Source organism: Zootoca vivipara, chromosome 2 (genome assembly GCF_965207765.1).
Source record: "Zootoca vivipara chromosome 2, rZooViv2.hap1.1, whole genome shotgun sequence".
In the NCBI taxonomy this organism is placed as follows: Eukaryota; Metazoa; Chordata; class Lepidosauria; order Squamata; family Lacertidae; genus Zootoca; species Zootoca vivipara.
This window is the reverse complement of record NC_142584.1, coordinates 63,466,815-63,482,392: the sequence shown is the minus strand read 5'-3', so window position 1 is coordinate 63,482,392 and position 15,578 is coordinate 63,466,815. Positions and strand designations below refer to the sequence as shown.

Below are 15,578 nucleotides of genomic sequence, written 5' to 3'. Positions count from 1 at the left end.
TCGTGACCCAGTGTGAACATGGATTCATACAGGCATAAACTAATGGAAATGAATAATGCAATCCTTTAGTAATGCTCACAAAGAGACACACACACACCCGACGCCGCTGCCACTGCTTCCTTGATTCAATCTCCAGAGCTAACAGAACTGAAAGGAGAAAACAATTATCATTGTCACTTAAACCAGCAGTTATGAATCAGAATGCACACTGGGAGAAGGCCCTTTGAACAGCAAGAGGCCTTTTAACATAGTCACTTTTCAAAGTACAATCGCCCTTTAAATTATTCTTGATCTATGTGCATCAAGGTTCAGCAGAGACAAACAACACAAGTTATGCATTGTTTCTGGGTCCATACAGACTTTGAAGTTACAACTTCACTGAAGGAAACAGCAGGAAAGATATACAGAACAAAACTTTGCAAGGGGACATCGACGTGTATATGCCATTTTTGAAAATCGAGGAAAAGCAAATAAAAAGAAATTGGCTTCTTGAGAAAGGAGGAAGCATAATTAGCAGCAGGGGTTTGGTGCAAGGAAGGTACAGAAATGTGTGAGTTAAATATCAAAATAGACTCCAGAAACTATAAGAAACTCTTTCTCTCTGTTCATGGAATTGCCCACCTATTGTGGAAGCTCCTGCATTGACTATAATACACACACACGGTTTTCATCACTGTTAACAAATACAAATACAACCTACATACATATGCAGTGGCACTGTACAAAAATATTGTACTCTAAGACTTCTGATATTTAGAGAAACTGAAATAATAACTATTCAGACAATATTATTAAAGATATCTCTTGCTCTACTTAATATCTGAGACCAGGTCTTTATTTGAATTGAATTGATTGTTTTATTCTATCGGTGTTTATGTGCTGTAAACCACTTTGGAATTTTGAATGTTTTAAATAAACTACTGAAAATGTTATTAAATAAACCAATACAAATAAGCATGTTGCAGATGCCATGAGGCTTGGAGTGTCTCTGCCCCAAATCACTGAGTGGTGGGGTGGAATGCACCTTGGATGTTAACAAGATATGTAAAGAAGTTGTGTTTGTTGTCGTATGCATTTATGAGGAAGAGAGAGCAAAAAGACCTGGAGCAGCTCTGACTCCCTTAGGGCATCTAAATCTACCAAAGACACAGGGTAAGGTGCCTTTGTTCAATATCGGCAATAAATAGCTGTTTCAGGTGCAGTTCTGTGTCTCTTGACTGTCAGCTTTGTTCATTATTGTCTCTGCAGCAATACTATGCTGCTTTACATTCTATTTTACACTGCAGCTGTTGCTATCTCAAAGCATTGTGCTGGCAAAACACTTCTTACACAGTAAAAGCATTTCAATGAAACACCCAATAGATTGCATCAAAGGTTTACACTCCTGGCTGACCAAGTGGCTGAAGCCTGGAGAGATGCCTGGAGAGAGGCAGGGAGAACCACAGTGGATGCTATGGACTGAATTTCTAAATATACATATTTTTGTGCTGTCTGCCACCGCGCTCTCCATTGAGAACCAAGAAACTTCAGAATATTTTAACAACCTAGCTCCCAGCCACTGAAACCATTCATGGCATTGTACAGATTTTGTAGTCCGCTTTTTTAAAAAAGAAAGAAAGAAAGAAGAAAAACTGCTGAAATATGTTGCTATTAGGAGAATTAAGAGCTACGTTCTTCCAAACTGCAAAGCTGTGATCTTCTTAAATGGAAGCCTTGCTGTGGCTTTTAAAACTCTAATTCTCATTCCTGGAACAGAAAGCTCTTTCTCCTCTTGTGTTCAGTGCGTAATTGCCATTAACATTAATGAAAGGTTTGTACATACATCAGGGGAAGAATGAACCTCAGAAAATCTAGCAACAATAAGGAGCTGTGTCTTCTAAATTCCATTATACAGTACAGAATCAGGGGCCATCTTACCATGAAGTAAAGCGTGCATAATAGATATGTGTCTCCGAGATTGCCGCCCTGCATAAATCCACCAGTGTCTTGTAATCCGTGTCCCTATTATAACATGCAGATTGCTGCTGCAGACAAAACTCTCTCTTTTTTCCCTAACGGTCTGATTTCACATATACTGTACTGACGGATGCATTCCTAACGGTGCGTACGCCATGACTGACAACAAGAATCTGTCCATTAGCGAAGACTGTCATGCGGACTGCAAATGTGCCAGCAACTTCAACATGTTCAGTTTATTTATTTGCTTTTAAAAAAGCTGTATATCAGCTGAGGTAGGCTGGGATAAGGACATTTTGCAGTGGGAAAATTTCACAAGAAGAGCAAGTTAAGAAGCCCCTAGTTCCCTCCATCATGCAAAAAACTGCAATCTTAGTGTAGGGGAGAAACAAAGTCTCCACCCCCCCCCAAAAAAGAATGGAACCACGTATAAAAAAAGAAAGCCTCCACTGCCCTGGAATCACATAACTGTCCCAGAACAACATGCAATGTACACGTAGTTCTGCTATTGGAAAAGATAATATATTTGGGAAACGCAGTGTGGCTCATTCAGCAGACCTGAGAGATGGGCCCGCAAAAGATTTCATTCGCCAAGGCTGCTATTGGGCTCTGTTAAAATGTGAGTTTTGCTACTGGTTATTGTAAGAATAAGGGTCAAAATAGACAGTAGGACCGTCCATAAGAGCATAAGATGAGCCTGCTGGATCCAGCGAATTTCCCACCTAGTCCAGCATCTTGTTCTCACAGTGGCCAACCAGGTGTCTGGGTGAAGCCGGCAAGCAGAACAGCATCTGAAGGCAGCAGCCCCCCTGCTTTCTTGTTTTAATTAACAGCACACATTAGGGAGGAACATCTGCATCAGGACTGCAGCATGTTGGTAGGGGAGGTTTAACTCTTCCCTCACCAGCCATTATTCCAACAAAAATCCCTCTGCACTAGTGGTCCTTCTCCCGCAATAAGTGAATAGGGGTAATTTCATCAGGATTGCAGCATGCAGGCATAGGGGGTTCTGGAAAGATATTTCTATTAGGAAAATCTGAACAGCCTCTAATCTAGAACAGTAACATGTTCTAGAGCAGGGCCCTCCTATGTGCACTTTCTTCAAAACTAAACAAGTTTATGCAGAATTTTAAAAAATGCATTTACCGTATATTCCAGCGTATAAGACGACTGGGCGTATAAGACGACCCCCAACTTTTCCAGTTAAAATAAAGAGTTTGGGGTATGCTCGCCGTATATATATAAGAAATACGACCCGGCGTATAAGAAGATCCCCCAACTTTTGAGAAGATTTTCCTGGGTTAAAAAGTAGTCTTATACACAGGAATATACAGTACTATGATATATGATTCAACTATAAATCACTCTCTCTTCTGAAGCTGCTATTAGAACTGTTATTAGAGGATGTTGATGGGAGCAGTGGCAAACAGTGCCACTTGCCTGCCCGGGGCGGCACCGCCTGGGGGCGGGGCATCGCTCCAAAGCATGTGCGTGCCGTGACGTCACGATGCATGTCGCGTGTGCCAGAACGGACTGCGCATGTCCGCACATGCGCAATCCATCAGGGTGGCCAGCATGCTCTGAAGCAGAGTGCTCTACGGAGTGGTTTTTCCTGCTTGGGCGGAGGAGGCGAGCGGCGGGCCAGGGGCGCTGCCCCCGCGCGAGTAGAGCTAGGGGCGGCCCGCCCCCTACGCCACTCCCTTGCTATGCACCTGGATGGAAGACAGGGTTGAGGGGGGCAAACCCTTCACCCTCCCAGTTCTGCTGCCATAATCCCATTAGGTCCTTCCCTTTCTGTTGCTTTTAAGTTAAACTTAATTGGAAAATCTGATCACAAATTCTTCTATGTCTCATCTGTTTTGGTTCTAGGAATCTACCTCCATCCAAATGTAGATCTCTATGTATGTACCCTGTTTCTCATATTTTAAGACATACCCATAAAATAAGCCATAGCAGGATTTTTAAGCATTCAAGGAATATAAGCCATACCCCGAAAATAAGACACAGTGATAGGCGCAGCAGCAATGCCGGCCGCGGCAGGAGGAGGAGGAAAAAAATAAGACATCCCTTGAAAATAAGCCATAGTGTGTTTTTTTGAGGAAAAAATAAATATAAGACGTGTCTTATAATATGAGAAACACGGTACATAATTTTCAGAGATGTGCTCCTTTCAAGTCCTTGATGGAAGATTCTACTTTTTGTTACCCATTTCCTACTTTTTTTTCTAGATTTATGCTGTATGCACACAGGCTTGCATCAACTAAGGATGCAAGGAGGCACCAATTTTCATCTGGTCCTGTCCTTGTTGTAATCAGCGTTGTTTCTGTTCCACTACAGAAGCTTCTGCTAAAACCTACATTGTTTGTCTCGCTATCCACTATGGCCAAATTTGACATAATTTCAATACATTTCAGTAGAAGGGAAACATCAAAAGCAATGCAGAAACTAACACAATTATTTATAACATTTACAGATTAAAAGGGGGGAAAATGACAATAGTGAATACTGCCCATCTTCTCGTGTGGTTTCTATTCCTGACCTATGACGAACAGGAAGGTTGTGGCAACTTCGCTCCCGTTTCCATTTCAGACAGAACCCTCTAACATAAACACTGAGTCCCACGTTGAGCAAAAGATTCCTGCACTGCAAAGGGTTGGACTAGATGACACTTTTCGACCCTTCCAACTCTACAATTCTGTGCTCCCTAGCATCAACTAAGTCCTATCAAAATTAGTGGTGCTAAACAGAGTAAGTTTTAGTCTTCCACTGCATAGTTAACCTGAATCTAAAATCTGTGTAGGGGAGTCCTAATTCAGATATGCCGCCCTTTTAACATCAATAAAAGAAGAAAGTAGCAATGCTGCTCTCACCTCCCAGTTCCAGGGACACCTTTCCTAAAAGTTGTGCCCTTCCTGCTGTACAAAAAGCCAGGTTGCAAAGGTAACAATGGGCCTTTGGAGCAGTTGGGGTAGGAAGTGGCACTTGTTATTCTGTGGGCTCTTTTAATAGTTTCTCCATATTGGAAGCCTTGGCTATGGTATTCAGTCAATTTCTTTCTGAAACTCTGCCATCTCAAGAACTGAACAGACAAACTTGTTAATAATGACATGAGAGCATCCTACCTATTGTCCTCACCTCCCCTGGACCCTAGATGTCACCTAATCAACACCATCAGTTCCATATGAAAGAACAGAAATGTTAGTTGCTCCTCTTCTTGCCTGTTCCCTCTATAACCATGTTACCTGCACACACCTCCTGTTACTGCAGTGGTGACCTGGTCTCTAGGTGTGGTCTGTAGCATTTGAGGGATGAGAACAGACAAAAGGACTTCAAAAGTTAGGGAAATATAAGAGGCAACATCCAGCACCTGTGGTAAATATGCCAACCAAATCCTAGCAACCTGAGCCTGAACATTGTGTCTGAACTATCCACCTACAATGTTTACCAAAGCTTCTTCAACAACACAGAGAGAAAACAACCATTAGATTACAATAAAATGCAACAATGATCTGCAAACTCCTTAGAAAGCAAGCAGCTTTTTAGCAGGTGACAAAAGCCACATAGGGGCAGGGATGTGATCAATGGGACCCCCATTAGCAGAAGCTATAACTACAGGCTAGCTGTTACTTATACCCACTGTGGTATTTTAGCAAGCCATATCAATTCTTTCCAAGGACATCCTAATCCCTGAAACAATAGTTCTGTCTGGACAATGAGACTTTGTGTGGTGTTCAAGGAACAGATTTTGGTGATGCTTAAATGTTGGGGTAGTGTGTGTGTTTTGTGTGTAAGCATGACTGGTGTCCTGTATGGCTCTGCAGGACTTGGCTCCATTTCCGTTTTGTCAAAGCCACAGAAGATAAAAGGCCCTGATAAAGGTTTCAGCTTGCAGTTAAAAGACTACTCTAGAACCCTCAAACCACTGAGAATCAACATTCTCATATATACCTCAAGCTGTCCGCCTTCTTGGCATCTATAAACTTACAATGACATACAATGCGACAAACAATGCTTTTTTAATCAGTTGTGGATACCTTGAAACAGTTCTCCTGGAAAGGAACAAGCACTATTGTATCTTTATTCAGAACCCTAAAATAAAATAAGAATGCATGGTTTACACATAGGACAATTTTCCTCAAACATAAAGCAAACGCAATAGCTGGGAAAGCCACTACCACATAAGCTAGCTCCAGATTACCTCATTCACTCAGTTTCTCCCTACCCCTTCATTACCCTTTGATAAGATGCTCTGAAAGAGATATGGGAGACAGCACACATACCCCAAGACGATGCTCAAAATACGCCAGCCTTGATTTTGTCAAAACGAAGAATCGTACTTTAAAATTGGAGGGAGACGTCCTTCTCTTTTGCTGGGACTTTTTGATCAGCTCTTCTTCAAGAAGAACGCCGTTGTTCATTGTTCATCAAGTAACGGGGGCCCTTCCAGGATGGGAAGGCACCTGCCCCAATACCAGAGCGCATTAGCCTGGGAAAGAGAACTCATGTGATAGACACTGTTGTCTTTCACAAAAGTGGATGAAAAAAGCAGCGTAGGTGCTTATCTTTCCATCTGTCATTCAGGCAGTGCTGCTCAGCTAGCTTCCTTTCTGATGTAAAAACCATAACCACATCCTTTCATACAATGTCACCTGAAAAGTGCATGCTATATTATTTTATATGCTCATAGAAAGGGAGGTGGGAATGAATAAGAAAAAGAAAATGGAAAGGTAAATCAGGCACCGGATTTTTTTTTAAAAAAGCTAAGAGGCAGTCGCTTACAATTTACCTAATAAACACAATAATAATAAAGGAATGGATGTGTAAAACACAAACATTAGGTCTGATGAAGTCCACATCCACTATTTAAGTAGCCGATAGGTCTGTTGTTTCCATAGACAGCCCTTTAAACTTGCATGTCTTGCTGGCATCTGATATTTATTAATTTTTGTATCAGGTATGGCCTAACTTCTCAATATAACCCAAATAAGATTGTTTAGAAAACCTTTCCCAAGAGCTTAAGACTAAATGGGACATATTTGGAAAAGTTCAAAACAGATATATAGCCAGTTCTATAGCATTATTGCTAATTGTCTTATGTTTATGTGTTTTTTAATTTGAAATACATTTTTTAATGTTGTGATGGAATTTTTTTCACGTGTATTGTTATTACGTATGGATTTTTAAATGATTTTTTGCTTGGAAACTGCTTAGAAGCCATTATGGCTGAATATAAATCAACCACCACCATCTTATTGCTGATTGTGTTTGATATATAGGGACCCTTATTGCATATTGTATTTATCACTGGATTATGGCACTGACCCATGATAGGGCCTTCTTGGAAGTGGTTCCCCATTCATAGGATGCCTGCCTTGGTGAGGAGCATATCTTTCCCTCATTATTAACTTCAGGAGGAATTTAAAAACATTTCTGTTTGTCAGACATTTGATAACTGAAAGATACTGCCAGTGTGGTGTAGTGGTTAAGAGCAGTAGACTCGTAATCTGGTGAACTGGGTTCGAGTCTCCGCCCCTCCACATGCAGCTGCTGGGTGACCTTGGGCTAGTCACACTTCTTTGAAGTCTTTCAGCCTCACTCACCTCACAGAGTGTTTGTTGTGGGGGAGGAAGGGAAAGAAGAATGTTAGCCGCTTTGAGACTCCTTCGGGTAGTGATAAAGCGGGATATCAAATCCAAACTCTTCTTCTTCGCCTTCTTCTTCTTCTGGCAACCGTGAAATCACCTGTGAGAATGTGTCTATTTTAAGTTTTTGTTTTTAGATTATATATATGCATGCACTGCAATAAATAAACAATTAAATTAAAAAATTACAAGACATGGGAGATTTGTAATTAGGGATATAATACTATACAAAATTCCCTAGGAATAAGTTCAGTTGAATTCAAGGGTCTTTACTTCTGAGCAGAAATGTATTGATTTGCACTGTTAATAAGTACATACAATGAGCCCTTGTTAGATCAAACCAAAGTCCATCTAGTTCACACAGTGGCCGACCAGATAACCACGGGAAGCCCACACACAGTGCATGAGCACAACAGCACTCTACTTTTATTTCAAAGCAGCCAAAGGGTGTTACTAATTTGATCTGAGAAGCAGAACCCAGAGTGAGGTTTTTTTATCCCTTCCCTTGTTATTTCTCACACCTAAATCACTGTCAGAGACTGCTTTTTGCCTCACCAGGCACAAAAAAACAAGTACAAAGAACATGAAAAATACACCGCCATTGAGGTTTGCACCATTTTTTATTCCAAAAAGCATTTTCACTTTTTCAGTGCTTTCCATATAAGAATTTCACAAAACTAAAATAATAAAGGCAATGTTTGTATTCCTTTCAAGACAATATCACTGCTGCTCCCTACTGCCTAAGAGAGGCATAACACAAAGACAAATGTAATTTAAGTGCTGCATCTTATATTAACGTAAGACGATATCACCTACCAGAATTAATTCTTCACTTGAAAACATTTGGCTGTAGATTTTCTGCTGTACATCCTGAGACATGACTCTGTTTTTATTACACTGTTGGTTTATACATGATGTATGCAAATTCCCAGCTCCTTTGCATTGTGTTAGAAACAGAAAATATATTATTACGTTCTATAGAAGGGATGGAGAATCTCCAGACCATGGGCCTGATGTGGCCCCATGGAGCCTGCTCATTTGGCCCCTGGGACATATTTAGCTCTGCCATTTGGCTGCTTGAGCTTCTTATTAGGCTGGAGAAGTTTCCCTACTCCTGTTCTGTTTTGTTCCAAGGACTATTATGCAAAACCAGTGTGGACCAGTGGAAACCATAGCTGCCAAGTTATCCCTTTTTTTTAAGGGAAATTCCATTATGCTGAATAGGCTTCCTCGCGAGAAAAGGGAAAACTTGGCAGCTATGGTGGAAACCCGACAGCACATAGGCCCCCAGGTATCTGAAAGCCCACAGACCCACTCTGGTCGGTGTTATCATCAGCAGAGGGAGCCACTTTGGTGAGCCTGGAAGAGAGCATTCTCTGTGGCAGTTTCTAAATTGTGGAATTCCCTCCCCACAGATTTCTGTAGCTTTTGTTGAAGACACACCCCTTTACCGAGCTTTGACAATTGCCAGGGTATTTTTGTGTCCGTGCTCATCAACTCTCTATTGCCACTTTCTCCCTCCTTTTGCCAACGGCACTTATATTACCAGAACAGAACCTCATTTATTTTTTAACCCAAAAAAGCATATATTAGAACCCATTCTATTCATGAGATCGTAATTTGTTTTTAATATAGTATTTTAAGTTGATGTAGCCCACCCTGGGATCTTATGGTGAAGGGAAAGTAAGAAATTGCAGAAACAACCGTATCAGCAATGTAAAATGTTTCCTACAGAATGCTAGCCAGTAGCTTTGGTTTTTGTGCTGCAGGGAAAAACGCGCAGCGCCATCTAATCACAGCTGTAGGAGAAATGGTGGTGAATCACATTTTTTGCATGGTCTCCTCTGAGCTTTTATTGCGACCTCACCCCTTCCATGATGAGACCAGAATCACAAAGTAACCAGGAAGTCCTGTGCGTGGAAGAATGGCCAGTCTAGGAGGTTCCGCGTTCTAATATCTATGACAAAGAGGATGACGAAACCTCGTTGGATATCAAGAGCAGCCAATCAGAAAGCAAATCTTTCACCCCGCCCGCCCGCGGTTAAGTCTACGGCTGTTGTTCCCGCCCTCCGTCTCTCCCCCCACCCGCCTTTTTTCCCTGCCCGTCGTCCCGACGCGTAAGCCAATAGGGAGGCAGGACGCCGGAAATGGGTCTGTGCCGGTAGTTGCGGGGAGGGAAGAAGTGGAGGGAGGCAAAGCAGGAAAGGAGGCGGCAGCTGCGGAGGGAGACCAGGTGAGTTGCGCCGATTTGTACCTGCAGAATCAGGTAGGGCCAGGGTTCCTAAAGTGTCTGTGGGGGGGATGTTGCAGGGGGCGGGGTTCATTTTGATTTTGAACCGCCATTTGCCCGCCGTTTCAAAAGCTCTTGTCTGCCCGTCTCTCTAAAAATGTTCGCCCACCTGGTTCGCTTCGCCACAGGGTGAGAATCTAAAGCTATTTGAGCTGGAAGGGATCTTCAGGAGAGACTTTTTTATTTCTTTCACGACAGTGAAAACACACTTAGGTCGACTCAGCCTCCCATATTACATTTAAAAAATACATTATAATTAAAAATATATTAAATACAAATACGTTAAATCCTTACAGTCTAGAAAAGTCGAGTCCGGTTATCTTTAGGCACCAGGCGAAAACATTCCTCTTCTCCCAGGCCTCTGGCTAATTAAGCAATCTATGGGCGTTCCAATTTTGTGTGTGTGCTTCTGATGATTGTTACGATGTTACATATTTTTGTCGTCATTTTGTTTGTATGCCGCCTTTCCATGGTTAAAACCATGTTCAAGGCAGCTTACGGCAGGAAAAGGTGTACATAATCGCAAACGTAGCAGAAGTAGCTGTAAATAAATCAAAACATATCCAAAAGACTACAACCAAAATAGACAATTTCTACATTAAGTCATGAAAGATTTAAATGTGCAACAATTTTTTTTGACCAGAGCCCCTAAAAATTAGTCCAACACAATGGTCTGTTCAGATACCTCGGCTTTTGCAGTCAGTCAGGGCTCCACCCTCTCAGGCCAGGAAGGAAGGGAGTAGCTCTTCCAGAACTCACAACCAATATTTATTTTTATACTGTAAACTGCTTTGTAGTACTTGGATGAAGGGCAGTATATCAATTTAATAAATAATAATAGTAGTGTTTGTTACTGGGAGGAATTGTTTTGGATCAGGAAGAAGTAAGCGAGGTGACTGTGATCCGTGAGTTGGAAACAATGCTATTTAAACATTTACCTGGGAGTAAATCCCATTAAGTCCCTTATATCTTCAGGCACCAAGCAAAAACTTTCCTCTTCAAAGAAGCCATTGGATTCTGTCTGTGGCCTCTTAGCATGGGGTGGGGCTATAATGTATTTTTAATATAATATTTTAATGTATTTTTTATTTTAATGTAGCTATGTGAGCTTTTGTTTTGAGTTGTCTTTGGCAAGAAAAAGTGCCTGATAAATTTACTAAATAAATAATAATACTTCTGAGTAAGTGTGTATATAAGATTGCACTCTAAATTCACAGCACGGTTGCAAAATACATGGATTTATGTAATGCAAGCTGTGGTGTCCATGTAATTTAAGGTGCTTCCTGAAACGAGTTCTGGTTCTGAAATACTGCTGAATAGTTGCTGCCTCTGCTTTGTTAAATGTAGCACAAATTACAATTTCTGTCAATGTTTCATTTTATTTTAAATTCTCAGTAATGTTTGTTGTGAAACATTCACAAAGGAGCCCAACTAAGTAGCTAGTAAATATTTTTCTTGGTAATTTTTCTCCCATAGCAGGCCTAAAAGGAAAAATTCAACAAACCATTCACTTCTACTTTATAAATACTGTTCTCTCTAATTACTGGTATTAAAATATTGTAGGGGTTGTTTTTTTTGTTGCTCTAAAACTAATATTCTAAATAATTGTTCATTACTTTAGTGATTTGATCTTCCACGATGGGTGAACCTCAGCAAGTGAGTGCCCTTCCTGCACCTCCAATGCAGTATATTAAAGAATATACAGATGAAAATATCCGTAAAGGTATCACCCCGAAGCCACCACCACCAATTAAAGATAGCTACATGATGTTTGGAAACCAGTTTCAGTGTGATGAACTAATTATTCGACCATTGGAAAGCCAAGGCATTGAGCGATTACATCCCATGCAGTTTGACCATAAGAAAGAACTGAGGAAACTCAACATGTCTATCCTGATCAACTTCTTGGACCTTTTGGATATATTGATAAGGAGCCCAGGCAGCATAAAGCGAGAGGAGAAACTGGAAGACTTAAAACTGCTTTTTGTTCATGTGCATCATCTTATAAACGAATATCGACCCCACCAAGCCAGGGAGACATTGAGAGTCATGATGGAAGTGCAGAAACGTCAGCGTTTGGAAACGGCAGAGAGGTTCCAGAAGCATTTGGAACGAGTTATTGAAATGATCCAGAACTGCTTGGCCTCTCTGCCAGATGACTTGCCTCACTCAGATGGAGGGATGAGGATAAAAACTGAACCCATGGACCATGAAGACAGTCTCAGTTGCATTGGACAGAATGACCAGCAGAGAGCAAGCTCTAACCTCAAGAAGGATCAGGTTTTGGATAAAGATGCAAACATGTGTGGCATTATTGATGAAATGACATAAAGACTCTTTAGAGACTTATTTTGAGTTAATAAAAGTTATTGGGAGTGAAAATGAAACTGATGCTGAAGAGCTCAGTAGAGTTTGAGATTTTATTCTATGCTGCCTTTTGATAGTGATACTTAATGAGCAATCATGGAACATGGTCCGTAAAAGACAATGAACTCTGATTTATTTTTATAGTATTTCAGTGTGCACTATGTTTTTGGCTACTTGGCTTTAAATAAAAGTAAAACCGATAGATGGCTTTATTCTGGAAAGCATCGCTTTTGTCATTTGTTACTGCCAAGATTCCGCTGATGACTCATTTCCTGATTGTGAGTGGCAAGTTCTGTACTCTGGTGGTGCTTTGTTTCAGTCAGAGTAAAATAAATATTCTACGTACAATATTGCTAGACTGTTGCAAACAATGTTATGTTAAATATGAGCAAAGAAGCATCCAAGAATTTCCTTTCTGAATTTTAGTTCATGAATTGAAGTAACTGCTTTTGGTTTAACACAAACTTTTTTTAAAAAAACACACAAATAAATACCTAAATGTTTCCTGTCTGTTGAGATGAATGTACTTCTAAAAATACTTCTGTTTGTCACTAAATGTTGCATCTTGCATGATGGGCCCCATGATCATGACATGTGAAGCAAGTGCCTCACAACTTGCTCAGGGACCAGTGAAGTTAACTACAGTTGTTAATCACAGTGGTTTGTATCCAGTGATGGTTCCAATAGCAGAAAGCACTTACACTTGTATCTCCTGGCCCCCCACCAATTCTGCCCTTGCACCCACTGCAGCCCTTTGCACAATATCCTATGCTGCTCTAGAGGGTCCCCCAACACACTGGAGCAGCAGTGGGTCAAGAGGTTTTTAGAATATTGGATAGCCCAATGCTGCAATGGATACAATTCAGGAAAGATAAGAGTGGAGGTAGAAACTTAGAAGTAGAACCACCAACCCAAAATGAATGGCAACCCAATGTTGGTACTGGGGGGAGGGGGGTTCTGCATAAAAATCAGCAGCTGGAGTTCCACTTCCACACAATGGCTACTGGCTCTCCTGCCAATGAACTTCCTATGTAATTTTCCCCCCTTCCTCTAAATTAGATTATTTGGATCAGTGTGTTCTATTTTAAATAGATTTTTTGAAACATTGTTTCTTTACCTCAGGAATGAAACAGGAGTGTGCATGCATTAAACCAGGCATCCCCAAACTTTGGCCCTCCAGATGTTTTGGACTACAATTCCCATCATCCCTGACCACTGGTCCTCTTAGCTAGGGATCATGGGAGTTGTAGGCCAAAACATCTGGAGGGCCGCAGTTTGGGGATGCCTGCATTAAACATTTCTACCAACTTCACTGTGTATGGCAGGTCTTTTTTAGTGGTCATTCTTGTGACATTAAGGGCTCAATCATACTTGCAGTGTTTTTCCTGTGAGTTGGCAAAAGGGGGCAGCACCTAACTTGCAAATTAGGATTACCGTATTTTCCTCATAAGTACAATATTATTCTACCCACATTTATTTAAAAAAGTGAAGAAATATCTTAGTTGTGGTTTTGCCATGACATGCTATGTTGCTGCCTTCAAAGAATATATTTAGTCATGATATTTAGAATATAGTCATGATATTTAAATATGATATTTAGTCATATCATGCATTAGGGACATGAGTAAACTAGTTTCGTACACCAAGTACAAGAAAGAACCCTGTACACCACCTTTAGATCCTTGGAAGATAAAGGTGGTATTTAAATGTAATAAAATAAATATGTTTCTGTGCTTTGGAGTAATAGCACAGTGACACTTAAAAGCAGGGTGAAAACTACAGCCTTAGATGCAAACACTTTAAATCAGCTGTAGGAAAAGTAGTTCTTTTCCTTTTCTTCAGGAAATGGCTGAAAAGCATGGTCATTCTTAGGATGTCTTATATCTGTTGCATGTCATGGTTCTTGCTTCCCAGATTGTTCCTGGTGCTCAGAGAAGTGTGCTTGATGCTAATATTGCAGTGCACTTTTAGTGATGCCCAGCCATAGCAAATGAGATGAAATAATTTAAGTAGATCTAGATTTGTTTGTAGAAATAATTTCCCAACTAAAGCACATTTTTCTATCCAGTAGCATTTATCTATCTTGCGATAATTTTTGAAAATCAGGTGGATTGCAAGTACGGTACCTTGTAATGCTGACTTCTCTGAGGCAGGATACAAATGTAATAAATAAATATTTAGTCCTGTAATCGTGCAGTTAGTGCCATGGCATAGCTCACTACGCTGAGTGTGTATTTCTATTCAAAAGTAACTCCTGTTGAATTGGGACTTTCAAATGTGTAAAAGAGATACTTTCTAAAACGTGGTTATAAAACCCAGGTGAAGTAATCATTATTTTCATCATTAATTTATTAACTTACACAATCATCTCAAGGTCATGTACAATAAAAAACCGGTTTAAAAACACATAAAAAGCAGATAAATTTATAACACTGCATGGTAGGCAACTCATGGCAAATACCCATTTATCTAGCTGGGAAAGCTTGTTGGCATAAAAATATTTTTCTGCTGGAGCTTGCAGAATATTTTCTTTGGAACTTGCAGGACAACGTTTCCTGCAGGCCACAGCAATCTATTACTGCACAGTACATACCTATATAAGGGATAAGGTGGTCTCAAGTAGCCTGGCCATGAGCTGTATAGGGCCTTATATGCTAGCACCAACACCTTGAACTTGGTCTAGTAGTAGATCGGTAATTGGTGCAAATCCCACAAGCAAGGCTGATTGTAGTCTGTCCCATAAGCAGCCTAGCTGCCACATTCTGCAGCAGTTGCAGTCTCTGGACCAACCTCAAGGGTTACCCACATAGAGCATATTGCAGTAATCAAATTGTGAGATTGCCAATACATGGAAAACTGGTTGCAATATCCTACACTTTGCAGAGGCATACTGAAATAGACTCACACAACCAGCTGTTCATTACAAATAGGTTGCCTGCCAATCAATGCCAAGAAACATCAAAATGGGAGACGTAGTATGTAACAATGTGAGGCTTAGCCCCCACCACCCCAGCTCTCGCCTGCAACAGAAAAAATGCTTCATCTGATTTTCCACCCAGGAAGCACCACAGTTTTGTGTGAAAAAGGCTTCTCACTTGAGTGGCATGAAACTTCTTTTCTCAGTCACTACTGCAGTCTCTCACCAGGGAAGTGCTCCAGAGAAAACAAGAAAATAAGATTTCGATACAACAAAATGCCCAATAAAACAAAATGGGGTGAGCCCTTGTCCTTGATCCACCCCAAAGAAGTGTTGCTCCATGCTGGAAGCACAAATCTTGGGTTAATTTCCTCCTTTCTCCAGCATCATAGAATCATAGAGTTGG

General features: G+C 40.8%; 2 protein-coding genes across 4 annotated transcripts in view; one reads left to right on the top strand and one right to left on the bottom strand.

Annotated features, from left to right (window-relative positions):
- The window catches only part of ITK (IL2 inducible T cell kinase), a 33,184-nt gene extending 26,648 nt beyond the window's left edge, over nucleotides 1–6,536 (bottom strand). Inside the window, exon 1 of one of the 2 annotated variants that reach the window (XM_088662038.1) lies at nucleotides 6,237–6,536. In XM_088662038.1, the coding sequence (XP_088518164.1) occupies nucleotides 6,237–6,374 (138 nt within the window). In that variant the 5' untranslated portion in view covers nucleotides 6,375–6,536. The remainder of the gene's footprint in view (nucleotides 1–6,236) is intronic. The other variant, XM_088662039.1, reaches the window with a different exon arrangement.
- Nucleotides 6,537–9,761: 3,225 nt separating this feature from the next.
- MED7 (mediator complex subunit 7) lies at nucleotides 9,762–12,605 on the top strand. Of its 2 annotated transcripts, none has more exons than XM_035108044.3 (2): nucleotides 9,762–9,831; nucleotides 11,510–12,605. In XM_035108044.3, the coding sequence occupies exon 2, from the start codon at nucleotides 11,527–11,529 to the stop codon at nucleotides 12,217–12,219; it is 693 nt and encodes a 230-aa protein (XP_034963935.1). In that variant the 5' UTR covers nucleotides 9,762–9,831; nucleotides 11,510–11,526; the 3' UTR covers nucleotides 12,220–12,605. The 2 variants fall into 2 exon arrangements, with proteins under 2 accessions (XP_034963935.1, XP_034963936.1); XM_035108045.3 differs by having other exon boundaries at nucleotides 9,762–9,864.
- The last annotated feature ends 2,973 nt before the right edge of the window (nucleotides 12,606–15,578 follow it).